Raw genomic sequence first — 27921 nt, forward strand, 5'->3', positions numbered from 1 at the left:
ACTTTGAAATCCAATTTTAGTTGCCAAAGTGTCCGGTCTCATCTGTAGAAATACGATTGGAATTGCATTTCAAACTACATACCTCCAAATGGGTCCCATTTGCAAAAATTACATTTCATGTGTTTTTTTTTTTTTTTTTGGTTTTTTTTTGCTGTTCAGAATCTCTAAAATACTATCTGGACATGCCAAAAAGACGATTTGGGCTGGCAGTCTGAACAAGACCTTAGTGTCCTCCACCTCACTGTTTGGGTTTTTAAGTCCAGCAACTGTTAGTGTTTTGGTTTAGTCCCACTGCTTTCATTAGCCCTGGGTTCAGCAGCAGGAGGCAGCTGGCAACTTGCCCAGGACAGACAAACAACATTAGCAACTAGCTAGTGGACATAATGATCCCACTTCTGTCCTGAAAGAAAAGACCTTTCCTCTGTTGGTCTTGCTGAGGTTTTTTTTTGTTTGTTTCCTTTATCCTTATTGGAAAATATACTTGATTAGAGGAGCATTTAGCAGCTAAAGTATATCCATCTGGAGTAGGTGGAGACCAAAACAAAGCTATAAGCTAATCTGTCAGGCCACAGGAGCAAAACTCTAAATGAATGCTAATGTTGCCCAGTGTCTGCTGGATGTGTAAATAAGCAATAGCTTTCAAACACATCAGCTGCTAACACATTAGCAGCTAATATGCTAACACATTAGCCATATCAACTTACAATACAATAATGTGTCAAACGTGTGATCTTTAGCTTGTGGCCAAAAACCGACACAGCTAGTTCTTTGATTTTAAATTTAAAATGATATATAATGGTTGTTTATTGAACAACTGTCATATGTTGTGTTTTTCAGTTAAAACACACTACAAAATATAGACCACCCATGAAGGAGATTTGGTAAAAAGGATGATTTTTATGAGACTTTCTATTGCTCAGATTTTATATAAAGTTGTTGTTTAGCTTAATCTTGTGTCCTCAGTGAGCCTCGTGTAGCTCATCTCTTATTCTGTATATTTCTCAGAGCTGTAGTACCTGGAGTTCACTGATTTTCCACCATTTCAAAGCTTCTGTTTGTAATACAAAACAACGCACACATCTCACTCTGCCGATATTCATCTAGGTCAGTAGTTCCACTGTTTGGAGTCAGTGCCCTCAATTATGAATAAAAAATGTGAACCCAGGTTGAAAAAGGAAGAATTGATGTTTGAGTGAGCGAACTCTCACGGCTGTGGATTGACATGTCTGGTAATGCTTTTAAAGACACACTATTTCCACCCTTAATTTTACTTTGAGGATTTTTTTATAGGTTTATTTGGGTTGCATCAGTTTTGCTGACACTGATCGTCCTTGACTTATTTCCCTTCGGGCAAGGAGAGGACTGTTTTGTCCTGATGATAAAATAGAAAGCATAATTTCTTGGCAATTTATTTCACTAACACTGAAATTAAAACCTCAAAATGTCCTGAGCAGACTGAAAAATGCCTTTAGGATGTGGTCATGCTGTGACTTTCACCAGAGTCTGCAAACTATGCATGGGCCTAGACCCTGCAAATGAACAGTATTTGTATAATTAGATATGCCAAGCGAGAGGGTATTACATTCAGAGCTCCACACTTAATTTCCTCAGTTACTGCAGCTATTAAGAAAAATTCATCCATTTGGTTTAATATCCATAGAAAAAATTGGGTCACACAATATTGAATTTGTCAGAGAAGATGATTTTAACCCTTGTCAGGGAGCCACTGTAGCACTGAGTCTGTCAGCTCTCTTCCAGTTGGGTATTTCAGCTTTCCTATGTATCCAACAGTGAGAAAATTTATGTAAAATGTAGATACAATTAAACTATTATTCTCATATTACCTGAATCCAGTGGCCTAATAGATTTCCAACATAGGTGTGATGAACTACAGCAAAGTATGTAGTAATACCAGCTACAATGAAGGTATCAATTAGTGTTATAAATATAAAACTGCCCAATGTATTTTATCTTATAGGTGTATTAACAAACTATCTGTCTTTTTAAATAAAGAAGAAATGCTGAGCGTCATCAAATATTTCAGCCTGTTCTTACTCCCAGTGTATCAAATGCTTTAAAATACAACATTAAAGGTACCCCTCTAAACGTTATGTTTTAAGGTACTAGTGTGTATGTTTTAGTGGCATCTTGCAGTCACCTTACAGACTGCAAACACCTCGCCTCTCTTTTGCTGGTCATTTTACACTAAAAAACAATCTATAAATATTCAATTTCATATTTCATATTCAATAAATCCCTCTAATTTTTACACACTGCACCTTTAATGAACTGTTGGAGTGGGGTGATGTAGTTTAAAAAGCGAGAAAAACAGCAAATGGAGGAAGTTTGAGGATTTTCACAGAGGAGGCCGGGGTTTGTGCACGTACATTAACTCATGTAACTAACATACTTATTTTTAACTCAAACCGTGATCTTTTCCTAAACCTAACCAAGTACTTTTTGTGCTTTTATTTTGAAAGTACCAGAGCGTTGCACATTTATTATTGCTCACCGTGGAGAGCCCCTGCACATGCAAAAGCAATGCTAGATGGGTACGTAGAGTGTCATATGAAGTGTGGGGTAGGGCTGAAAAATAAAATGCAGGAGGTGGAATATTTGTTAAAGGAGAAGTGTATGTCAAAATACCATTTTTAAGTTCTGGGAGATTTTAAAATAGTCCCGGAAGATTCTACTGTAGAAAGAAAATAGTTTCTACATGAAACCGCTCACATCAAGGTCTGTGGATTACTTTGAGTAACCGGGTCATTATTTCTGGAAAGAGACATTGCTGTTGAGTTCTGCAAATGTTTTTCTTTGGAACTTTGTGCACCGCAGAACTAGTGCCATCCAGTTCCACAATAATGGAGAGAAGGGAGAAACCCCTCCAGCTGATATCTCTAGAACTCTGCAACTTTAAGACAACATCTTTGTCTGGCATAGATCCCTGCAAAGATCACACTCTAATCATTATTAATTGTCTTGTTTTTCACTGAAAATGAGAAAAATTCCCTCAAATATCACAAATCATATTAGTCAAAAGAACCATAATTAGATATTTTTTTCAAAAGCCCTGGCATGGCGCCACTGACCAAGCTGCTGTACTTGATGTGATGGGAGTGAGAACGTGTCGGATATTACACTATGCTACCCATTCTGGAGATTAATTCCAAAAACAAAATGTATAGATATAAGTTTTCATTTACAATAAAGGCTGTACCTCAGTAGTCCAGGGATGCCCAGTTCCCAAACACGAGAGTCAATAGTTGGTAACAATTTTAAGCAGCAGATTACTACACATTTGATGCTTTTAATGTGTATTTGCAGCAGCAGGAGGATGGTGTATGTGAGACTGAGTCAAACTAAACTACACTGCTCATGTTCAAAGTAATGAGGGTAATGCTAGGTTATGTAACTCTAGCACAGAGGAATTTAAATACACAAAACATACTTGTTAGTAGGATTAATTAATTGTTGATTTTGGACTTTTAAGGACTCTTAATTTATTGAAGGTAGAGTCAGTGGGATTTGTTCAAGCTGTTAACACACCAGAAAGATAGTTGAAAATGAGTCACATTCCCAGGATGTCAAATATAGCAGTTTTGGGTTGGTAAAGCATCCCAAACACAGCAAAATAATGAGAAAATACAGGCACTTCTAGTGGGTCATAAGAGATGTTTGACAAGGATTATGAGTCTATACATTGTGGTTTTTTCTTAGGAAAATGTTGCTTATTATGCCTTTAACAGTAAAAATAAAAAAACAGTATGACCTGCCTTATGCTTCAATTGGGGTTAATAATTACTTTATCAGAGTTGGACTCAGTTTGAAATGATGCTCAGCAGAAAAATCCTTGACAGGAAAAGAGCCAGCACACAAAAATGCGTTGCAGTTCTTTTAGATTTGAGGAAAAGCAGGAAACCACTTGCTGAAAACATAAATAAATAACTGAAAACTTCCTTACATAATTGCTCGTAATATAGTAAAAATGACAGATTGGTGATATCCAATGTGACACGGAGGTAGATAAGCCTTTTAATAGGCTGTTTGACAAGTTTTAAAATGCTGTCTGGTTAATTTAAACACCGGAGCACAGATAGCAGATATGATAAAATGAAAATATCAGGTTGTCATTTGTGTTTATGCTCATAACCTCTGCCAGTTAGCTTCACCCTGTCTGATTTTGTTTCCAACACCTCGCTCCGCTCCACCTCGCCCACTCGGTGACACCGTGAATATACGAACGGGAGCCCTGACAGTTCTCCAGTTGACAAATAGTCCAGTGTAGCGCCAGAGCACACTCCAGGGCTCCGAGCTGTGCTTTATGAATACACCTGTCACTGTGTTTACTATGAATCTGCTGTAACACAGGATCAAGGGCACAGCAGTGATTGGAAAGGGGGAATAAAAAAGTACTCTGGCTGGTGTCTGCTATCATGTAATGTGACTTCAGGCAGATGTATGACTCTACCTTTGTTTACGGGTCGGCACAGGGTAACAGGGACATAAATAGAACTGCGAGGGCGTGATTAGAAGATTTTTTTTTTTGTTGTTGTTGTTGTTGTTGTTATGAATTCAGCTGTGGCGTAGAGCCAGATAACAGGGCTGAATCTAGAGATTGTTTAATCGATTTTTGTCTTTTGGAGGGTCACTTGTCGTTTTATAGAGTGAGAAAATCCTATGACCGGAGGGCTTTTGAGATCATTTCAAAGCAAATGGGATCAGCTGGAGGAATGCAAGTCTGTGGGCTTAAATAAAGGCTGTATTTTTGAATTTCTAGAAGGCAGATATGTGGACTGTTAAGGGATAGTTCTAATTATTTTAAGGCTACAACAAACCATTATTTTGATTTTTAATTAATATGTCAATTAATCGATTAATTGTTTGGTCCATAAAATGTCAGAAAGTTGTGAAAAATGTTGATCACTGTGATGCCCAATGTGACGTCCTCAAATGTCTTGTTTTGTCCACAACCCAAAGATATTCAGTTTACTGTCATAGAGGAGTAAAGAAACCAGCAAATATTCAAATCTGAGAGGCTGAAATCAGAGTATTTGGATACTTTTTTCCTTAAAAAAAAAATTATTGTTGTGTGATGTTTGTGAATCCAAACTAGCAGTTTATTTTTAGGTAGAACTTTTGTAAGTGGTTAAAATACCTTTTCTTGCTGCCCCCGGCCACAGCAGTGACTACATATCACAAAGAACAGCTCAAACTATCCCTTAAAATTATTTAATCTGTTGGTGCTTATAACCGTCATTTATTTCCTTTTTCACTTCTTAAATTTGGATAAAAGTGTCATATATCCAGGCTATAAACTGTAATTGTAAATGGTATTATGCCTGCTTATAGGGGGTTATGACTGTGTGCATGTAGATATGTATATGCACATGTACTTTTATCTGTTAATATTTCACTAATTCCATAGGATTTTTCACGCTGATACAGTACACACACACACACACACACACACACACACAAGCAGTCACACTAATACAAGGTGGTTTTAGGAATATTTATCGCGTTACATTTGGCTTGAAGGCCAAATGAACATCAATTTAATAAAAAGCAGCAGCAGTAACCTACTAAACATAATTGTAGAGAGTACCCTGGTCAGCAGTTGAATTTCCATTATCAGCTCTAAGCTCTGCGTGTGTGTGTGTGTGTGTGTGTGTGTGTGTGTGTGTGTGTGTGCGCGCATGTGTGATCTGTGTGGTCACTGCCGTCTCTGTGGGTGTCTGGCCTCAAGGAAAGCCAGGTGAGCCAGTGCTGCAGTACAATCCCCAGTCTATTTGATGAGGAGACCTCATGCAAAATTGATGTGAACCTCAAGGTCATGGGGAGTTCATTCAGAGCATGCTCAGTTCAGCCCAGCGCCTGCAGCACTCCGCAGCAAATAGGACTGTTCTCCGGGACTGTGTCGGACTTACTGTAAGCTCCTCTCGGCCCGGCGTGGCGGGGGATTCGGCGTGATTCAGTCTGGGCTGTCCGTGCTAACATTAAGACCTCCGCTCTGCCTGCTCCACCTCTCTGTTTTCACTCCTGCAGTTTGTGTTGGAGCGAAGATTATAATGAAGTAGGAAGGGAACTACTGTCTTTGAAATGAGAACAAGTATTGCTATGATGTCTCCTGCTAATTAGCAAAACGCTGGTCACAAAACTGCTTAATGATTAAAGCTCCAGTTGTTTAGGTTGAATTTCTTTTATCCAAATGAGTAGGGTGCTGTTCCATGTGTGCCTTTTTGCTGAACCTTTTTGAACTGGGGCCCTTTTAAACAAAGCGATCACAGGTTTCAGCTTCAGGACCATACTTGCCCACCTTGAGACCTCAAAAATGGGGGGGGGGGTTTCTAATACCAAAAATTCTGAGTTCCAGACACTTTGTTTCCAGCATTCTGGTGGCTTTTTTAAGAATGAAAATAATAACATAATAGACACATTGCATGCTTTTATTTACAATTTCTGTGGTGGAAAGAGTACTGAAAATCTGCACTTTCAGTAAGTACTGTTAAATTGCTAAAATACTACTCAATTGAATATAAAAGTTCTTGTGTTAAAGATATACTTAAGTAAAAGTATAAAATATTCCTCGCAAAAACTACACAGAGTATTAGTTACTTTTAACCGTTGATGTCACGGTCACCTCTCCAAATTAGGGTTGCAAATTTTGTGCATTTTCCTGAAGCAGTAGTTGAAAACACCATCAATTGATCAATCATTAATAATTCATAAGATACCAAACATGTTTATTTCCTCATTTTTCTTTTTCTTTTTTGTTTAGTTTAGTTCAGATTAGTTTAGAAGTTTAAGTTTCCATATTCAAGAAATGGCTCCACCAAACAAAACAATGTCAAATGATTAATGATCATTAACATCCGTCCTCCAAATGTGTGCTGCTGCAGCATTTTGTTGTGTGTTTTTGCTCCTATGTACTGGTTTTCATTGGCCCATTTCCAATCAGATCACCTTATTGGTTACTAAAATGCAAATGAAAGGTCTGAATACTAGATAAGATGTAATAGTAACTAAGTAGATTACATCTTGTACTGCATACTTAAGTACAAGTAAAAATATAGACTTGAAAATCTACTCATAAAAGTGAACTTAATTACAGTAATTTGGGTATTTGTAATAAGCTACTTCCACCACTGCATTTAGCAGACAACTTTATCCAGAATGACTTGCATTTGAGAGCTGATACAACACAAGAAAGGATCTAGTCAGGAGAGAACAACATGAGTAAGTGCCATGAAACAAAGTGTAAGTCTGACATGATGTAGGTGCCTACAGGCAATACAAAGGGTGCATAGGATGTATTGGATTCTTTATATATGCATCTTTTGCAGTTGATAATTTTATGTTTTATGTTACTTTTAAATTTACTTTTAATTCTCAGGAAAGAAACTAGAATAAATTTTCCCTGTAGCGTGAACTAATATTCTTCTTTTTTCTTTAATTTATTTTTTTTTGTCCTGCCCCTAAAAGAAAATTGATGCAGCAGACTTTACAAAATGCATGCCCCTTTCCTCTAAAACGTTACCTATTGATTCTTCCCCGGAAGTTTGGTTTGGTGTAGCTGTAGTTATATAAGGCTTATACATGCTGTACAGTCAGAGACAGGTTGTGATAATGAAGGTAAAATAAGTGTGAAAATTTGTCAAAAATTGGGAGAAATATGGGAGAAATCTGCAGGGTTGGCAAGTATGGTACAGACAGGAGTTGTGAGCAGTTCTACCAGAGAGAAGTATGATTCCTAAATTTATAATATATCACTTTTAGAGGAATGTAGAGTTAAAAATATCCAGAATTTCAGAGGAGAAGATATTAGTAAAATGAGATAAATGTCAAATGCCTTCCGTCTTTAATTCTGTCATGAGCACTCAGAGTATATTAGACAGTTGGTGGTGGGCGAACATTTCAGTGTCTTAATAAGAGAATAACTCGTACTATGTCTCTGAAATCATCCATCTTTCTTTATAGAGTCCTTCAGAAGTTTTTGTAGTGTTGAATGTTTAGTGAGAGTTATTTTATCATATATAGTGGACTCACATTATTCCAAAAAGTGGTGTGCAATCAATTGTCACTAACCAAGATTTATTAGGACCTCTTTCTGATAACCTGCATGGTGTAAAATTGTTCTTCTTGTCAAGTGTACGCTGCAAATCATGGTGAATAAATCATTTACTAGTGTTCTTAGTGATCAGTTGTAAGGCATTAATAAGCACAAGTTTCTGCTTCAGCATGACACTTTTTAGGTCTTCAGTTCATCCTCAAAATCCATTTATTAATACCCCATAATCATTTACAAGTGTAGATTCAGATTATGTGACAAACCCTTTATACTTGTTAACATTTATAACTGCTCACTTGATGGTTTATTACCCTTCATTAATGACTTATTAACATTTATAATTACAGATGACCTACCAGATTTTGCTGTCAGTGTACTAGAAACTGAGAAGATATTTTATTACAGACTTATTAACTTATTTATTAATTGCTTACTTGATAGTTTATAATCCTTCTTCAATAACTTGTTAACATTAAATTACAGATGATTCACTGAAGTTTACTGCTGTTTTGTTTTAGTTAGAATTTATTGGTCTCCTAGTAACATTTATAACCGCTGACTTGATGGTTTTTCTAACCTTCATTAATAACCTGCTAACATTTATAATTGCACACTGTGTGGTTTATTACCCTTTGTAAATGATTTATTAACATGTAAACTCACAGATTACCTTTCTAACTTTCGCTGTCAGCTTACTAGAAATAAAGAAACTATTCTCTTTTATAACTGACATATTAACATTTTCAACTGTTTACTTGATGTTTTATAACCCTTCATTAACAACTTACTAATGATTATAACTAAAGCAGACTCGACAGCTTGTTAGAAAGTGAGAAACTCTAAATTAATGACTATTAATAACCTTACTTTAATAATGCCTCAACAGCACAGAAAGATTTTTCACAACATTCAAACCCAAAACCTGATGTTAATAATGTTTTTACCTGATCCAGATAGCAATAATAAGTGATTTCTTATCCATTAAAAAAGTAATTAGTGACAATTTATAAATCCCAACTTATTAGAAACGTATGTACTTATGTATCTCCATGCACTGTGCAGACAGGAAAAAGGCAAATTTAGATGGCTACCAAATGAGAGGAATGACCTGAGCAGTGTCTGAAATTATGAACTTCCCCGACATTCAGTGCTTGTTGTAGATCAATAGGCTTTACGTTGCCTATATAAGTATTCAATAGAGAATCGGTGAATGATTTCGGGTAGAGCTATGTTTGAACGCATGCACCTACATTGATCATGATATGGTGGACGTAGGAGGTCAGTCACAAAGTGTGGCAGCAACAGATGAGACAGGGACTGATATTTCTGCCCATTAAATCATGGTGCTGTATTTTATCCCCTGTACAGCAGTGAAAGAGTAATCCATCAGGAGAAGGTTGTTTTTGTCACTTTGGTGTAAAGGCATCACATCCCAGCTTGCTTTATAAAGATGCTGTGTACAGTGTTGATGTTTCCTCTTGAGTGTAAAGGTGCGCATTTCTTCACTTACTTCTCACCTTCACTATGTGAGAAATTGCAAATGCTTAAAATAATCGAGACTGCATTAACGTTGCGTCCGAGTCCATCTTTGACATATTGACAGCAGCTCTCGCTGATCTTTTGTTACCTTTAAATTGCATCCGCCTTTTCTGAGTTTGCATGAAACGGGCGAGCAGGAGCCCTGTGATGACAGGATCCCGGTGTCGTCTAATATCATAGCCTGTGTCAGATGTTTCTGCGGCGAGAGTGGGTGGGTGGCTTGCTGATTGTGTCTGCGGTGGTGCAGAGACACCGTCGCAGCCCGACCAGCTGTCTGCTCCGAGGGTGTGAGATCTGTCCAGGCTGCCCACCTTCCTCTCCCATTAAGTTCAATCATGCTGGGCGGCTGCAAGTCTAACTAGCTCCCCATCCTTTTCCGTTTAACCTCCTCCCCCTCTTCCTCATACAATAATCCTCCCTTTGGCACAAACAGAGGAGCGAAAGGACAGCGGAGAATTTAAATGTAGACATACGAGGACTTAAAATGAAGCAGTAAAATGTGTGTTGTATTAAAAATGTCCAAATTATGCAAAGTGTGTTTTCATATACAGTATATTCCTAAAAACATAAGCTTTGTCAAGACAAGTATAAGGTATTTAAAAGTAATACTGTTGGAATAGTGACAAAATCAGTCAGATTAAGTGACTGGCAGAGATTGTTAGATGAATAATGCAAGCTACAAGATGAAAGACAGCTTCGTCTTTTGTAGTCTGTCAGGCAGGAGACTGGGGAGAGCCATGACTGCCTTTAAGACTGCATGAAGCATCATTCTAACTGCCTGTTAGTTTGCCTGGGAGGAAAAAAAAATGATATTGATTTTTTTCTCTCCTTATCATTGGAATTGTCATTTCACAGTCCCGTCACTAAGGCGGACCAACGCGCGGCATTCCAATAATCCTTTGTTTCTCAAATTCTATAAGGAAAAGTAATTTTTCATCTGTGTTAATGTCCCGAGATAAAGCCTCCTTACCCCACTTGCTCTCATGGGTATCACTCAGCTTGTATCCCCTTAGAATATGTCACTGTCAGACCGACAGACTGTAGATTTCGGTGAATAACGTATAAAGTGTTTTCATTGTTCAGCGTGGGCATTATTCAGTGTTTCGTCTCTTTTGTGGCTATGATTAATAGCTGTTACTTCCTGAACTGAGCCAGCATGACAGAGTACCTCGTGACCTTTCCTTGAAGGAAATGGTCTGTAGACAATGCAATATGAAGGTGTCAGAAAGCAGTAAGTCAGAAACACAAAAGCACCGAGATAAACTAATTAGAAAGCACTCGCAGAGCGCATGCCTCTGCCAAGGCTGCATAGACCTATAGAAGCACAATTTTAATAAAACAAAATTTTAAAGGCATTTTTTAATCTGCATCTGAATCCGAATCAGCGTCAAAATGTGTACAGAGGCACATAATCATTCAAGTAAGTGCAGTAGAATCTGCAACTGCAAGTAACAGTTACTTGTATTGATTAATTTGTCTATAATTTTCTTGATTGATTGATTAGTTGTTTGTCAGAAAGTGACAAAAATGCTGGATCACTGCTTCCCAAAGCCCAAGATGACATCCTCAAATTTGCTTTGTATCGTTTTTTCCAGAGCCTACAGATATTCAGTTTACTGTCTGAAATCTGAGAATTTTTTCTTAAAAATATGACAATTAATCAATTATCAATATAGTCGGTAATTAATTGTTGCAGCTCTACTTGAGTCTACAGCAGTGGCTCTGTGTGAGCTAAATGCTGTCAGAATGCTATTACCCTCATAATGACCATGCTAACATGCTGATGTTTAGTACATACAAAGTTTATTATGTTCCCCATGTTAGTTGAGTGTGCTAGCAATGCTGGAAAGCATTTACTCAAGTACTGTCCATAACTACAGTCCCAGGTTACTTCAATTTACTATCTCAGTTTATGCTTTTTTATACCTCTATTGCAATAGTAGTAAAATGAGTATAAAATGAGTAAAATGATCTCTGCTGCAACCCACAACATTAAAATGCAGCTTTAATCTTATTGCATCAATAACAATAATAATCCAATAGTATAATATATGACCATGTAACACTGCCAAAGCTCACTGACTTCATAATGAGTACTTTTACTTTTATACATTAAGTACATTTCTTCAAAAACACTATACTTAAAGGTATATCATCTAACATTTCCACATTAAACTGTCAAAAAACAACAGTATTAACCTAATTTTGTTATATACAAAATTGTGTTGAGTTGTATACACACATTATTACAAATGTTTGGTGTTTCGCCTGTTACTGTACCTTCTGGGGAAATGCAGGATAAGTCAGAGCATGAGGACGGAAGTCAATGAATGTGACTAACTGTAATACATGACCTTGTCCGGGACCACGATGTCTGAGACGAGTCAAGTCAGATTGTCATCGCCAATAGCAGTTAACAATGTAACAATGAGTACAACAAATCCCATGACCCCTTGCTACTTCATGATGAAAGTATGTCTTCTGTTATTGTTTTGATGTCAGCAGAATTAGCGTGTGTTTTTAAATACAATTCTGAATGCAATGCTTCTTTGCTGGTGTGTTTTGCCAGTTGGTGCTGGTTCTAATGAGATGCATGTCATTAGTGCAGGTATTTCATCAACTAAAGTCATTATAATTCATCCTGAGGGAGGCATGAATGTGTGTACCAAATTTCATCTAAATGTTGTTGAGACATTTCACTAAAAATCACTGATGTGGAAATCATGGCGGCGCTAGAAGAAAAGTCATCTGATCACCAAAGTCATTAGGATTCATCTAAGGAAACAGTAATGTCTGTAAAATGTTATGCTAATCAATCCTGTTGATGTTTAGATTACCTTGGATAAGTCAAAAACTTCACCCACTGTTGCTATGAGATAAAAAGTCAGAGGATAATCAAAATCATCATGATTTATCCTCTGGGCACCATTAATATTTGGGCCAAACGCTATGGCAATCTATCCAACAGTTGTTGACATATTTTGCTCTAAATCAACAAATGTCAACCTCGTGGTGGCCCTAAAAGAAAAGTAAGGAGATCACAAAGATCGGCAGGATTCATCCTCTTGGGACCATAAATGTCTGTATAGAATTTTATGGCGATAAAGTGTGGCTAAAAACAGAAAAATGCTCTATCTCAGTATGCTATGAAGCATAACCTCATGTGTTCTTCTTTCATTGTTTTGGCACACAGCCTAGATTCTCACCACATGTAAATGTGTGTTAAGATTTTTCAGATATTCTGCTACCAGACTTACAAACTGCACAAAAACACAGCATCCTTGCTGGAAGTAATTAAAAATGAGATGAAATAAAATCCACTCCACCATGCAAGTAGGAGAAAATCAATACTCACCACAGCAGAAATGTTCTGTTTTGGAATTTTGCCTAAATTAATAGCAAAACAAAATGCTTAAATTAAGTCAAACGGTTGAGAACTGGAAGCTATAGCCTTCCTCGGTGTCAAGAAATGTTTTCTATCATCCTAACTTGCTGTAAGGGATATTCACTGCATTCTGATTTCCCTGTTAATAATACAGAACCCTACTCCTATTACTCACCTTTTATCTTCTCAGCATGATGTGGGTGGACCGATCAAATCGATCTCTGTGATAAACACTGTGAGCGTGCATCTCCAGGGGGGCTCCAGCGACTGATTGTGTTTGCGTTTTTCCAGATGGTCACTAAACGGAACACTCATTGATCTGGGGAATGACTACCGGCGTCACATGTCTGGGGGCAGCCTGATCATTAGCGACCTGGACAAGGACCAAGACACCGGAGTGTACCAGTGCATGGCCTTCAACACGTGGGGGTCCATCCTCAGCCGCCGAGCCAACCTCCAATTTGCATGTAAGTGATCCCCTGCAATTGCTAACACGTTCCTGGCGTGGCTCTGACACGGTTATGACATTCTGGCATCTCTTTGTATCTGCTGTAAATCAGCCTGACATGTGTGTTATGCCACGGTTGTGGCCCAGGCCCTTTTTTTTTTCATTTACTATTCCAATTTCTCATTTAGATTGCCTGCGAATAGATTTTCGAGAGGGGAAATGGTAATCGAATGAAATGTCAGATGCAACAAACACAGTGGGTGAGGCGGCTTCTGACTGCCTCTGAACTCCATTGATTCTCATTAGTGGTTCCAACACTGACAGCATCTATGCTCAGTCCGAATTGACTCATATTTTGCCAAGCGATCCGCCGGCCCCTGTGATCCAGACTCTAAAGGAGACAAACACAAATAATACTTAAGGAGTGTTTGCATCTTTGTAAACACCAGCCAGCCTTTTTGTGCAATATATACAGCAGATCGAGAGCGAATCAGATAGTGACAGCCTGTCTGCTGCTCTCTCAGCTCCCTGCTTAAAAGACAAAGGGCGGGTTGGAAAGTGATGCCGTGGAGTGGGGTCCTACCTTCCAGACAGGCACTGTAGAGGCACCTCTCGTCTCTTGATCAAGCCTGCTGACTATTGATCATGTCCCAAGGATAGAGAGCCTTTCACTTCCTCTCAGGAGATGGGCCGCTATTATCCCTATGGCCCAGTAATGAATCTCACTTGTGGGGACCGGGTGAAGAGCAGAGCTGCTTGACATTTATTGTCTTGCCTAATGCACAGTGAGGGAGGTCTAGGAGATCAGCATGGCTGATACTCTGTTTTCCCGTGTAATGAGGCCACTGCCCTAAGATAGAAATGTCATGGCTTCTTTGCTGCTTTGCTTGCCTTCAAAATTTCAGCTGCAGCCACGAGAAGCTAGCATGTCCTCCCACAGCTCGCGTTTACAATAGAAACAACTGAAATAATGCAGAGATTTAAACACAAGAGCATCAACATACACACTGTATTACTATAAATTCATCTTTTTCATACTGCCTTAGAGAAATTCTGGTTTAATATAATCTAGGTGTTATTTTCTTGGCTTTGGCCGATGTTTTTGGTTATGATAAGGGATGCACAATGTTGGATTTTTGCCAGTATTCAATATTTGCCAGCTCATTTTGGCCGACTGTCAATGACGATAGTAGAGCTGTGACAATATGGATTTTTTTCTCACCACAGTGATAAAGTAACATATTCCCAGGGTTTATTGGACTTTATTGAAGCATACTGTCATAAGTTCATGGTAAGTTTATAGTTTTCTCTAGAGCTACAGAAATCAACAGCAATCTTCGGATCCGCACCTTAGATTGAAAAAGTTTCTCATCACACACTTTTAAAACACACAGAAAATTGAAGTCACAAAGTAAGAATGTTGTTTTTTATGTATAGGATCAGGTCTTGTTTTCCTGACTGTAGAAGCAACTTTTTTCCCTGTTTCAAACTATGGTCGTATCATTCATAGTCACACTCCTGCTTCTAACCTGAAATATCTAGATGCTGTCTATCTAAAAGGTGGGTTAGTCCTCCTTTTCTACCAGGCAAATAACACTTTTATCTTTTTATCTATAATTACAACCTTATTCATCATCTCTACTCTGCATCCAAGATTTTACTTATAATACCCGTTCTCAGGACTGGCTGACTGTATAAATGCCCACAGTAAATAGTAATAGACAGTTTTTAGATATTTTGCTCCAATTGTCTGGAACATTCTGCAAAATAGACTGAAACTTGACACACTGACAACGATAGGGCAATTAAAAAGTTTTGGGCATTGATTTTAGGTGAGATTGTGTGACTTTTTTAGTTCTGTTTTATGCCGATGCCAAAGATATTTAAAAATATATTATTTGTTATTTATGTTGTGTTATTTTCTATGTGACTGTATATTTAAATCTTTGATATATTAGTTTTTGTTCTTTTTTTATGTATCTCTATGTCATTCCACTTTAATTAATACTTTATTATTTTATTTTTAGTCTACTCAGGTCTCACTTGTAAATGAGATCTCGATCTTAAGAGGCTGTGTTCCTGACTTATGTGTCAGAGAGCTGATCTTTTAGTGTATTAATAGATCCATGCACTGATGTCAACACGAGAATGAGCCTTCAAAATAAAATTTGCAGTGATGACAGTAATGAGCTCAACCCAGCAGTAGGCATCACATGACTACAGTATTGTGTAAATGTGGTTTGCGTCACAGCTAATACGCTCATATTTTTTTTTCTACCCAGTTGCAGAGAATATCAAGTCTCTCCTGTGGTAGAATAAACATTTTATGCCTAACCTTAGCCCACCAGCAGTTGCAGACATAAAATACAATGTTTTTCAAAACGTACACATTCACTGGGCAAAATATGAAAACTACTGCTGACAGTTTGTTTTCACCGGTGCCTGTTTCTCTTTGCTCTTTGCGTCAAAGTGATTGGGATTACGGCTCTTATTATGGGCAATTAAATCTGTAATGTTGAGTGAATGTAATTTAGCTCCTTCTCGCATAACAGATGCTGAGCAATCATTGGAAATAGAAAATAAAAACCTCCACACACATCTCTTGCGCAAAATTAAATCTTATCAACCCGACACATCGAGAGGGATCTTTGTATCAGACCAATACTGATATTTCATTTTAAAGCTTTTATCAGCAGTTATCGTTATCATGTTTTACGGTTATCCTGCATCCTAGTAGATGATAATATTGTACTCATCAAGTCAATTGCTGAGATTTGCGAACATGGCAATGTTAGCATGGTGCATGTGCGGTCAGCCCAGACTTTGTATTTGGGATAACGTCACGCACATAAAAATAGCTTTTCTAGGCTCTGCAAAAGTTTTGCAAATGTAAATCTTTAGTAGTTTTACAAAGAGTAAAACTGACCTTAGTTGGACGTGCCTTGCCAACATCTTGGTTTATGTAAAAAAATAGTTATGATTTTTTATTGCTCTTCTCACTGTGGTAATAAAAAATCCATACGATCACAGCCCTACTTTTAGTTTTGCATGTGCACAGGTTGCTGGTGTAGTGACGACTTGGTTGCCTTTGCATGTAGTTTTACGTCTTGATAAATGGGATTTCAGACGTGTTAATCATTTTTAACTTTAAGTAAGGGTCAAATAACTGTGTGTGTTGTGAGAGGTGACCCAGAGGAAATTATGCTCTATAGAGTATTTTAGCATTGTTCAGCTCACTGTCGGTTTAATAGCCCTTAACCATCCTCTTTGGTTCTGTCTCAAACTTTGATAAACCCACTGTATACTTCCTGCATCTCGCTCCAGCACCACTCCACACAGTCGTAAAAGTCTTAAAGGAAATGGACTCTGTATTTACTAAGGCAGCCTGGTGAGATCAGAAGGACGTCGCCTCTGTATGTATTTCTAGTCAGCCATTCCTCCTGTGGCCTCCTCGGTGTCCTGCGGTGATTTGGCTCCGTTTGATTCCACTGTGGTCACCAAGCAGCAGACGAACAGTTAGAGAGCAGCTGGTGAACATAGTGGAGGATGTTAGGACCTAAAGGGCCAGATATTTCTCTCAGGAGTTGGTGGAGCCGAAAAGCAGAGCTAAAAGTTAGTGAATATTAGACTTAACATTTATCGAGTGGCCAGAAACACGACAACAGGAAGCTGCTGGCAAGAACCACCATATCAAACGCCATGCCAGCTTTTTCAAGGTGATAATAGTTGAGTCTTATGTCTTCAGCTTGTTCTGCTTTGTGGACAACAATTTTGAAGCCTTTAGTTTGGTAAAGTGGGGTCACCACCTTGTGTTTTTTGCAACCAGATCATTCAGAGTGTAGAACTGGCAGATGATGGACCGTGACTGTGATGTCCGTCCGTCTGGAAAAAAATGGTGGTCTGCGTGCTTCCTCACTCAAATATGTTTCTGAAAACATTTGAGAAATAAAATATACAGTAACAGAATTGTGATTCATATTTGATCAACACCGCCTACTTTACCAGTTTAATTGGATTTTCAGGAGGCCACATTAGAAACTGGATACACAACAGTGTCCTCCTAGTCACAATCTGTCTCATATTACAGCTAAACAGTGCACTAATATATGTTTCTAAAACATATAAAAGACCATGCAATATAGTAACGTAATCTTGATCCACATTTGAACAATGCTACCTAGTTTGATGGATTGATTGCAGTTTTGTGAGCCATGTGACACTGTGTTGGACAGACACACTGAGAACTTGACTTGTCAATCAGAACGTAGCCATGCCCTAAAATATACTCTGCTTTATTGTCTATTTTAGTCTAAATGGGACCATAGTTTACAAAATGGACATGATGTAGTATTGAAGAAGACTTGAAACTAGCAATTGAGACCATGCACACTCTAAGAAACTGTCAATGAACTAATAAGGTTCATTTTGCCATAAGAGTACATATAATCAGAATTCTTTGTGCAACCAGTGAATTTGCCCCCTGCTTGCCTTTAGAAGGAAATCAGATTTTAGGCACTTCAACATTCACAGTCCATACCTGTAATCCCTAACCACTACTTACAACCGTAATTCCAAAAATGTTGAGATGCTGTCTAAAACTTTAACAAAAACAGGCAATCATGTGCAAACAAGCTGCGCTTATTGAGAACGGTTTTGCAAAGAGTTGTTATATCATTTGTACAGTCAACAAAACTATAAACCTGTTTATCCACGGAAACGTCCTAACAGGTGTTTTTTGAGCATTCCACAACTTTCCCAGTCTTTTGTTGCCCCGTCCCAGTACCTTTGAAATGCTCCACTGGCATCACATTCAGAAAGCTTTGTACTGTTGTCAGTTGAATGTGTGTTGAAAAGGATTATCACATTCTGTTGTTTTTATATTATACACAGCCTTCCAACTTTTTTTTGGAATGATGGTCTGACTGCTCACATTTTCTTGCTCTTGTTGAATTTTGTTGTCCTGTTTGCAATTCGCAGCCATTGCTTAGGTGTGTGCAGTGTTCATAAAGCAGAATCTTTGTTTAAAATAGCAACCAATCACTGAGACAGCTGTATTGTCTGGCCTCCGGAGCAGGAAAAAGTAGCTTTGCTCAAGAACACTGTTGGACACAATTTATAACCGGGAAATGTCTATATGCCGGCGCCATTGCCCAGACCAATCATCTTTGAGCTGTAATGGTTGCTCACTGTAATCTCTAGGCCAGCCATTCTTGTATAGCAGAGACGGATTCTGCTTACAAAGGAATCACTGCAGCTACAGTGAGTTTGGCCTCCAGCTCTCAGAGTTACAGTGTGTGGTCAGTTCACTCCAGTGAAGCCCATTATTCTTCTGCTCAGAGGCCAGAGAAGAGAGCAGCGTATCCCCTCCAGCACTGAGCCCGGCTACATCTCTACCCTCTTCTGTGCCATTTTGCACGATCTTCGGTGAAGGAGTCATCCTTTCCTCGTCCACTAAGTAATTATCAGTAGCTCTCTGATTCACCTCCTGCTGCTTCCAAAAGCGTTGCAGTTATAATTATCAACTGCTGTTATGCCGGGCTTTTTCAATCAAACAAGTATATGAATCTCGCTCCGGCAATGCTCCACAGAATCGTAAATGTCTTTAGGAGATGGACTCTGTATTTACTAAGGCAGCCTGGTGAGATCAGAAGGACATTGCCTCTGTCTGTATTTCAAGTCAGCCATCTCCTCCTGTGGCCTCCTCGGTGTCCTGCCGTGACTTGGCTCTGTTTGATTCCACTGCGGTCATCGGAGAGCTGCTCATTAATCTTACCAACACTCTGTCCCACTTCTCTCCATAATCTTCCTTCTCCTAATTTCCCTTATCGGTCACACTGACTTTCTTTTGTTTGTGTTTGGAAGGCTTACTCTAGGCTGTTAGCCAGAGGGTGCAGACAGAGTACAGAGCGGACTGCGGCAGCTTCCCTCCATCAGTCATGAAGCCAGGGGTGGTTTATCATCCCAGGTTTAGGTTTTGTCTGCCAGCAACTGCTCATTCATTTGCAGGGGATAGATTGTGCTGAGAGTATTGATGGGGAAGCTAATGCTTTTAAGTGCAAGATTACACCACATTTAATAATGATGTTACTTATTGCTGCTGGCACAGCAAACTGTCATTTGTCATGCACGCTCCCCCGTGTTTGCTCAGTCCGCGCACAGCGTTTCCTTCCCCTCCTGCTCATTTTATCCTATTTCAGCCTAATTTCTTCCCTGTGTTAAAGTGTAGTGTTTCAGGGTAAACGTCACCAAGTCAGGTCCATCTATTTCATCAGCACCCTAGATGCCTTTGAAAACGTCGGAGGCTGTCAGGAGGTGTCCCAGGGCAATCAATGATGCCCGATTAAAGTCCCAGGGCTCAAAATGTAACATCAAAAACATGCCTCAGTGAATCAGTGAAGGGAGTTTGGGAAAACTTATGTCTCCTTTTTTTCAAAACTATCATTTTCAAAGAAACCCTTGAGAATATGGACTATATAAAAACACACTTTTGGGCTGCCTGATATTCAGTTTTATGCTGTTTGATGATGGTGATTTTACTTTTTCTCAGCTGCTGTCTAATCCAATTTCCATCTTACTTGACTCATCAGATCTTGAAAACTTCAAAACTCAGACGGTGAGGAGTGCTGTCAACGTCCGTGAGGGCCAAGGAGTGGTTCTGTTATGTGGACCACCTGCTTATTCTGGAGGTAAGTTTGCTATATCTGGGTATGCTGCATTTGTGTCTGACACATAGGACTTGCCTCCAATTGCTTCACATGGCAACCTTTGATGAAGGATTACTCCCTTACCCCTAGCTTAATCTGTTTTTACACGCAGTTATGTGTACACATGCTCTTAATAATCATCCTCTTATGTATTTCATACTGAATATTACTGGAGCAAATCCCTACCTGGGTGTTTCGTTCCTTGTTCAGACAGTTTTTCGAATTATAATTAAAGCAATATGTTACTGAAGTAGGTCTTTATGGTCCAGTGTGTGAGACTTAGGGGGTTTTATTGCCACAATATGGAAAGATAGGAATATAATATTCCTAAGTATGTTTTCATTAGCGCATAATCACCTGAAAATATGAATAGTTTTTGTTACCTTAGAATGAGCCCTTTATATCTATGGAGAGAGCAGGACCTCTTCCACGGAGTTCACCATGCACTGACATGTTTCTACAGCAGTCAAGTGGAGACAAGACAAACACTGGTTCTAGAGAGAGCGTTTCACATTTTTCACGAGTTTTGGAATAGAGTTGGGGCGATGAACAGTGCCATCGTCCATTGCAGTGGCTGACAATCATTGGCTACTGAGCCCTCTCCCATCGTACCGTCGTGATTTAAATGGTGAGTCTTGCCACTGAAACTGCAATAAAATCTTAGTGATTAAAAAGCCAATAAGAACTTAGCCCCTCGGAACTGATGAATAAGAAGTGTGTGTGCCAGAGAGCGCAAGGAAACTAAAGTAAAAACAGCTTATTTAATCACACTATTTACTGCCCAGTGAAAGCATGTTTTAATTTAGGCGCAAACATGTAATTGTTTTTAAATCTGCCATCTTTTTTTCAGCTTCATTGCTGAAGCATGCAACAGAAATATAACAGCGATATCAATGTCTATTGTAATGTTTCACTGTGGACATCATCATACGCCAATTATGGTAGGCTGAGCCCAACCCTATTTTGCAAAGAACTGGAAGGGGAGGGTGAGGCGAGTTGATTGTAATCTGCAACTTCACCAGTAGATGCTGCTAAATCCTGCGCACTGGTCCTTTAGAACAGTGGTTCTCAACACCAGAATATAAATAATCAGAAAACCCATTCTGTAGAAAGTCATGGTGATATTTCCAAAGCTTTGTGAGAGCTCGGGGCTCTGCTGGAAATGCTGGAACATTGCGTTCTTAAGTTGATAGTGCTGCTGTCCGACTTTCAGTTGACCCACCTTGAGACACAGTTTCCATTTCCTATCCTGTCTCCTGTTGGCCCGAGTCTTGAGCTGAAATGCTTTTTTCTGAGAAGCCATCGCTCCATAGTAGTCTTTTCATGTGATAGCTGACAAAACTGGCTATAGCTGCTTGGTTAAGCACAATATTGTGGCACAAAAGTGCCAAAATGAGAGTTTTTTTGTGTGCTAGCAGCTTCCTGATTGTTATTCCATGCTGCTTGCAACAACATTTTATTTTAGTATGTCAAAACCACCTTAGGGGTCCCAACTACCAGGTTGAAAACCACAGAATAAAAGTAATAGTTTGACATTTTGGAAAATAAAGGTATTTGGTTTCTTGCTGAGAGTTTCACTTAGCACAAAGATGACATGGCTAACATGGCTCTGTCCAAAAGTTACAGTATTAGATATGAGAACCTCTAAAGTTAATTTACTTACATGGTAAATCTTATTTGTTCAACCTGAATAAAAACAAAAAATTGTGGTTTCACAGGGGATTATGTGCTGGACTACAACTATTAACTGGTTTTTAGTAGTAACTTTCTCATCAGCAGATTGTCATTTGTACACTTCAGTTTTCCTAATTATTCTAGAAAAGATCTACTGTGATAATTAGTGGGCTTTATGAGCGCTAACATTAGGTTTTAATTTGGACAGAGCCAAGCTAACTGTTTCCCCCATTTCCAGCATTTATGCTAAGCTAACCAGCTGCTGGCTGACGCCTTATATTTCTATACCTCCACACATTCAAAAAAGTGCTGAGTGTTAAAAACAGCTAGCATGGCTTTGTTCAGAAGTGATAATATCAGCATACGAGCACCTCTAAAGCTCACTGATTTAAAAGTGGTGTAAGAAAATATCCCAATATTATGGTCTGCAATACTGTATTGATTCTCAAAAATATTGTATCATCAGCAAAAGTGCATTTTATGTTTTGTTTAAACCCCTGACTGCTAGATGGCAGTTTTATTACCGTCACTGTTCTGACTGCCAAAAAAGTAAAGTTTAATACAGATTTTATGCATATGGTGGTGTGTTCTTTATACTATGATAGTTTTAAATTAAAAAAGCAAGCACCACTGTGCCATATGAGGCCTGTAGATTTATATTTATGTTCCTCAACACAGTCAGGAATGGATGCATTAATTGTTCACCTGAGAAGCTAAATGTTGTTTAAATGAGAGCCAGAGTGGAGATAAAGATGCATAGTACTCCACTTCTCTGAGTGTGTGCAAAAATGTTAGGACATGGACAATGGCTGCTGCCTACTGTAGCTTTTCTCCCTCTTGATACAGTAGCTTGCACATTGGAACAACCAATTTCCTTCACAAGAGAACAGTTTGTAGCGCAGTGCATTGTACAGCTGGTCTATGGGATAATGGGTCAGAGTACTTTGTGTGAAATACAGTTTGACAGCTTTCCTCTGACATAGGCTTATATGCGGTTGGCTGGTGTAACCGTGGCGCTATTGTGTTTTCTCACATTTTCAAAAGTGAATGAAAGTAAGCCCGCTGTTCCTTTCTTCCTTTCTCGCCCTGTTGCTCCCTCTCTGGCTCTCTTTCTTTCTCCCTCTCTACTTTCTCTCATCTCTCCCTCCCTTCTTTTCCTTTTTCTCTCTTGAATTTTGAAAGCATCGATTTGCTGCATAACCTTGAACTCCACTGAAGTTTATCTAACACCTATAAGGCATCCCTTCTGGTTTTCAACACGCTTCATCGACTTTGAATTCTGCAAAAGCTTTCTCTTCCACCGCCGTGGCCATTATCACATCACTCAGATATGATAAATTAAAGACAATATTGTCACAAGCTATTGCGATTGTATCACTTTTGTGCTCCATCATGGACATTTGTTTGCTCAAAGGGCTTTTTTGGAGTATAAGTCACCTTTTCTATTGTAGCTATAAAAGCCCCTACGCTGTGTTACCACTCTTCATTTGAGTTGTCCAAAAGTAAAAATATTAACATACAAGCACCTCTAAAGTTCACTGATGTTTAACCTGTCCAAAGTTGTGGTTTTAATAGGACTAAAACTATTGACTTTTTGGTCTGTAGTAGTAATTTCCCCATAAAGCATTTAAAACCTGCATCTGGTCATTTTTACACTACTTTTTTCTTATTTTTTCTATGGCTTAAACAGAAGAGATATATGATGTTAATAAGAAAACTCTGGAGGTTCTAACAAGAGGTTTTTGCCAACTTCAGACAGAGACATTTTCCCCATTTATAGAACTTATGCTAAGCTAAACAGCTGCTGGCTGTCGCCTTATTTCTATTTTTGTTAAAAATATGCAGTAATTGTTCACTTGAGAAGCTAAACACGTGTTCTTTAAATGAAAAGCCACAAATTGGAGATAATGATGCTGAAGCTGAAGCTATATTTAGCAGCTGTTAGCATGGCTTAACAAATACTAGAAACAGCAAGCATGGCTTTGTCCAAAAGTGACAATATCTGCATACCAGCACCTGAAAAACTCATGAGGGGTTCAAGAAAATATCAATACACTTCACCTTGTTATGTTATTATATTATGCTCCATTGACGATATTGTGACAAGCCATTACTTACCATATTGTATTATATATAATATATTAATTACAATGTAATTTGTTTAACCCACACAAAAGCCAAGGTATAAAAATTGCAAATGATTGGTAGTTTTACTGGGACTACAACTATTGACTTTTTGGTCTGTAGCAGTAACTTTCTCATAACCCACCTAAAACCCACAGCTTGTCATTTTTACACTTAATTTTTTCTACGGGTTAAACGAAGGAGTTATACTGTGTTAATTAATGAGCTTCAGAAGTGCTAAAAGGGGGATGTTGTGAGCTGAGGTCAGAGCCAGGCTAGCCATTTTCCCCATTTACAGTATTTATGCTAAGATAATTAGCTGCTAGTTGTAAGCTTATATTTATGTACTTCCACACATTCAAAAACATTGTATCGTGATATTGTTGTACATGCAAAGACTCAAGAAAGATACTTTAATTGTTCACCTGAGAAGATAAATATGTGTTCTTTAAACGAGAGGCCATACATCGGAGATAAAGATAGAGAAGCTGAAGCTACAGCCAGCAGCTGGTTAGCTTAAATAAACAAAAACACTAGAAACAGCTAACAGACTTTGTCAAAAAGTGGCAATATCTGCATGCCAGCACCTGTAAAGCTCACTGATTTACTGGGAGTGTAAGAAATGATTGATGCACTTGAGTGTCACAGTATTTTTGCTATATTCTACTTCATTGACTTTCTCCTGCAGTACCGCACTCAGATATGATAAATTAAAGACAAAATTGTCACAAGGCATTGTGACTGAATCTCTTTCATGCTCCATCATAGACATTTGTTTACCCAAAGGGATTTTTTGGCACATAAGTCACTTTTTCTGTTGTATAAAAGCCCTTGTGCTGTGCTACCGCTCTTCATTTGACTTACAATTGTTTGGCAACATCACTGCTCATTAAAGTCACATAGTTCAGATGGAGGTTATGCTGACTCTGACTATGTGGCTCATGCTTGCCTAATCAGAAGGCGCTTTGTATCTGCATCGCTGCACCCAGCTCGGACGCTCGATCCCATCCGAAGCCAGGAGGCCCGCTCCCTCGGGGGTGCACCAGATATGATTGACAGTCGTTGCATACACCTTTTGACTCTGAGCCCCTCACCTCCGAAGTGGTAGATTACACACAGCATCTCTTCCCTCTTGCAAATCTGTGCAGTGTGCGCTTCTCGAAATGACATGGTAATTCATCATGACAGGTCTCTCCTTTCTTATGGTAGACCTGCTGATCGTGAGGGGGCATCGCAACATATTCCTACTTCCATACGTCGATCCGTCCATCCCTCAATCCGTCCATCCACTCGTTCGTGCCACCCACGAACCATCCGAGGCACTCAGGGACCCGGGGAATGGAGGCCATGTGTCAGGGGAGGGCCACTGACGCGCTGTAATCCATTTTGTTTCGCTCCCTTTCCTTAGGTCTGCCATTTCTTCTGCACTGATTGCTATTACATTTGCCACGGTATCTCTTCCCAAGGAAACTGAGATAAGGGAAGGAAAGTGATGTGATATACTAACTTTTTTAGGCCACAGTGGGGTGCTTTTCTTTGAGTTCAGCCATCCCAGCCACACAGGTCAATCTATCTAATACTGCATGTGTGGAATCAGATGTGCTTTGAATGATTGACAGTTTCTAAGTTGAACTGTTTCCCTTTCTATTCCAGAGCTGACATTTGCGTGGATCTTCAATCAATACCCATACTTTGTCCAGCAAGACAGTCGCAGATTCGTCTCTCAAGAGACGGGAAGTCTCTACATTGCAAAAGTGGAGCCTTCAGATGTTGGCAACTACACCTGTGTGGTCAACAACACTGTCACCAGGGAGAAGGTGCTCAGCTCTCCAACACCACTGGTCCTCAGAAGTGACGGTAAATTCTTTTAAACTGCATTGTACAGTTTATTGTGTCAGTCAAAAGATACAGTTTGGCGAAATTTTTACCTTTATATCATTCGTGGCTTTTCATTTAAAATAATGTTAGTCTGGTATTAGAAATACTTCATGTTTACCAAAACTTTATTTCAGCATATTTTGGTCTTTTGTTGTGAATGCTCATTGCCCAGTACACATTTTGTTGAAACTAAGCTAAATTTGGTTGAAAAAATTATATAAGAATAATGATCGCAATGAAAATGCAGTCTACATAATATAACCTTTTTATAAGCAGAATGCAGCATTAGATAAAAATGTGTGCAATTTGGAAAGGATTACATATATCTTTCTTTAATATTTTTTTGTATTTTGGACTTTACAATGCTCTGGAGTTATTGGAAATGTTTGGATCCCACAATCCGACAAAGCCACCGCTGAATCTAATTCTACAAATAGTGTAATAGCCAACATTACTATTGGTGTAGCCTAAACTTAATCTGAAACTGTGCAGAAGCACCAGGTGAATAGACATGCTTGCTAACATTTCAGTCTGATATTCTTCAAAGCATTTCCTTGGTTTTAGATCAAAGCTTGGTTTTAGCTTTGTAACAGTGTAAAAAAACAACTAGAAAAACGTTGGCATTGCCATTCAGTGTAGAAAAACTCAGAACTCTTTTGTGTTTTGTAATTTTAATAAAATAACAATGTTAGAATGAAATATACAGACACTTGGAGATGTATAGTTACATGGGTTTTACTTCCACAAAGTGATTGCATTCTGAAATTTAATAACAGTCAAAAAGACTATCTTGTCTGAAATCACTGGTTCTCAAACTGGATGTCGGTACACACAAGAGCAGGGTTGGGCAATTATTTTTCATGGGGGGCAAAATGAGAAATTGATCAGGCTGCCTTGGGCCAGACACAAATGATATAAGGCCCTGATAATGGCCAGATCTCTGATAATGAAATAGTCAGAATTGTTCTGTATGGAGCACTGTGATAAATTTCAGACTAATATTTTGTTGGCAATGTCAAAAACTTGATGTTTTACAGTGTACCTTGCATGCCGCATACAGGTAGCAACAATAGTAGCAGCAAAAGCAGAAGATCAACATAAACAACATGGATGTGCATCAGTGAGTGAATAGAGTTACAGTTTAATATAAAAGATACAGTTCATTACCATTACCATTGAACACAACACTGAGCCCTTTCAGAATAAAGGTCTGATAATAGTTTAATGGTCAGCAAAATACTATTGATTGTCTTTGCTAGATTTTTAATTTTTGGTATTTCCGTGATGACCTTAGAGGCCACATGAGCCACACCCAGCCTCTGGGCTGCATTTTGCACAGGTCTGCACAAGAGGGTCGCGTGACAATTTACAAAATAAAATAAAATATTTTGACAAGCAGCACTGAATTTTTTGGGCTTCTTTCACCTTTATTATATAGAGAACCAGCTGATGATAGACAGGAAGGGAGGGAGAAGTGGGAGAAGAGAGAGTGTATGATATTGCGGGCTGGAATCTAACCAGGGTCATGGCAAAGAACCAAACATAGCCTCAATGCCTCTACCATCCTGTACCAGCTCAGCTACAGGGGCACCCAAGCACCATGGAATCGGACCCCGGAAGCAGCTGTCAGTGATGTCAGGCCCAAATGACCTTCAACATAAGGGACAAGCACTCGAAAAGATGAGTTTCAGGTGTTAAACAGTAATCCCTGCACAATCTCAGGTAGACTGATGGGCTCGCCAGCACTAACCTGATTATTCTGGGAGGGTAGCAACTCGAAAAAGTTGAGAACCACTGTATTAAACAAGACATGACTGTACTAAGCATAATGATAAACTTTTCCTGTTTCTACAAAAATTGGTAAACAAGGTAGGCCTACAACAGACCTGGGCAAAATGCGTCTTTGGGCTGGATGTGGCCCGCTTAAAGGTTTTATGTGGCCTGCAAGGTCATCATGAAAATACCAAAAAATTAAATATCTAGCAGAGACAGTAACATTTTGCTGACCATTAAACGATTAAGAGAACATTATTTTGAAAGGAGTCAGTGCTGTGTTCATTGGTAATGATAATGAACTGTATCTTTTCTTTTCACTCAATTC

At 38.8% G+C, this 27921-nt stretch overlaps 1 protein-coding gene across 1 annotated transcript in view; it reads left to right on the forward strand.

Moving 5' to 3' along the window:
• cntn3b (contactin 3b) overlaps nt 1-27921 on the forward strand; it is a 93926-nt gene that overhangs the window by 21025 nt on the left and 44980 nt on the right. Inside the window, exons 4-6 of the mRNA XM_084727622.1 lie at nt 13284-13459; nt 20028-20126; nt 25596-25799. Of these exons, the coding sequence (XP_084583748.1) occupies nt 13284-13459; nt 20028-20126; nt 25596-25799 (479 nt within the window). The remainder of the gene's footprint in view (nt 1-13283; nt 13460-20027; nt 20127-25595; nt 25800-27921) is intronic.

This window comes from Lutjanus erythropterus, chromosome 2 (assembly GCF_056507025.1).
Source record: "Lutjanus erythropterus isolate fLutEry1 chromosome 2, fLutEry1.hap2, whole genome shotgun sequence".
Taxonomy (NCBI): domain Eukaryota; kingdom Metazoa; phylum Chordata; class Actinopteri; order Lutjaniformes; family Lutjanidae; genus Lutjanus; species Lutjanus erythropterus.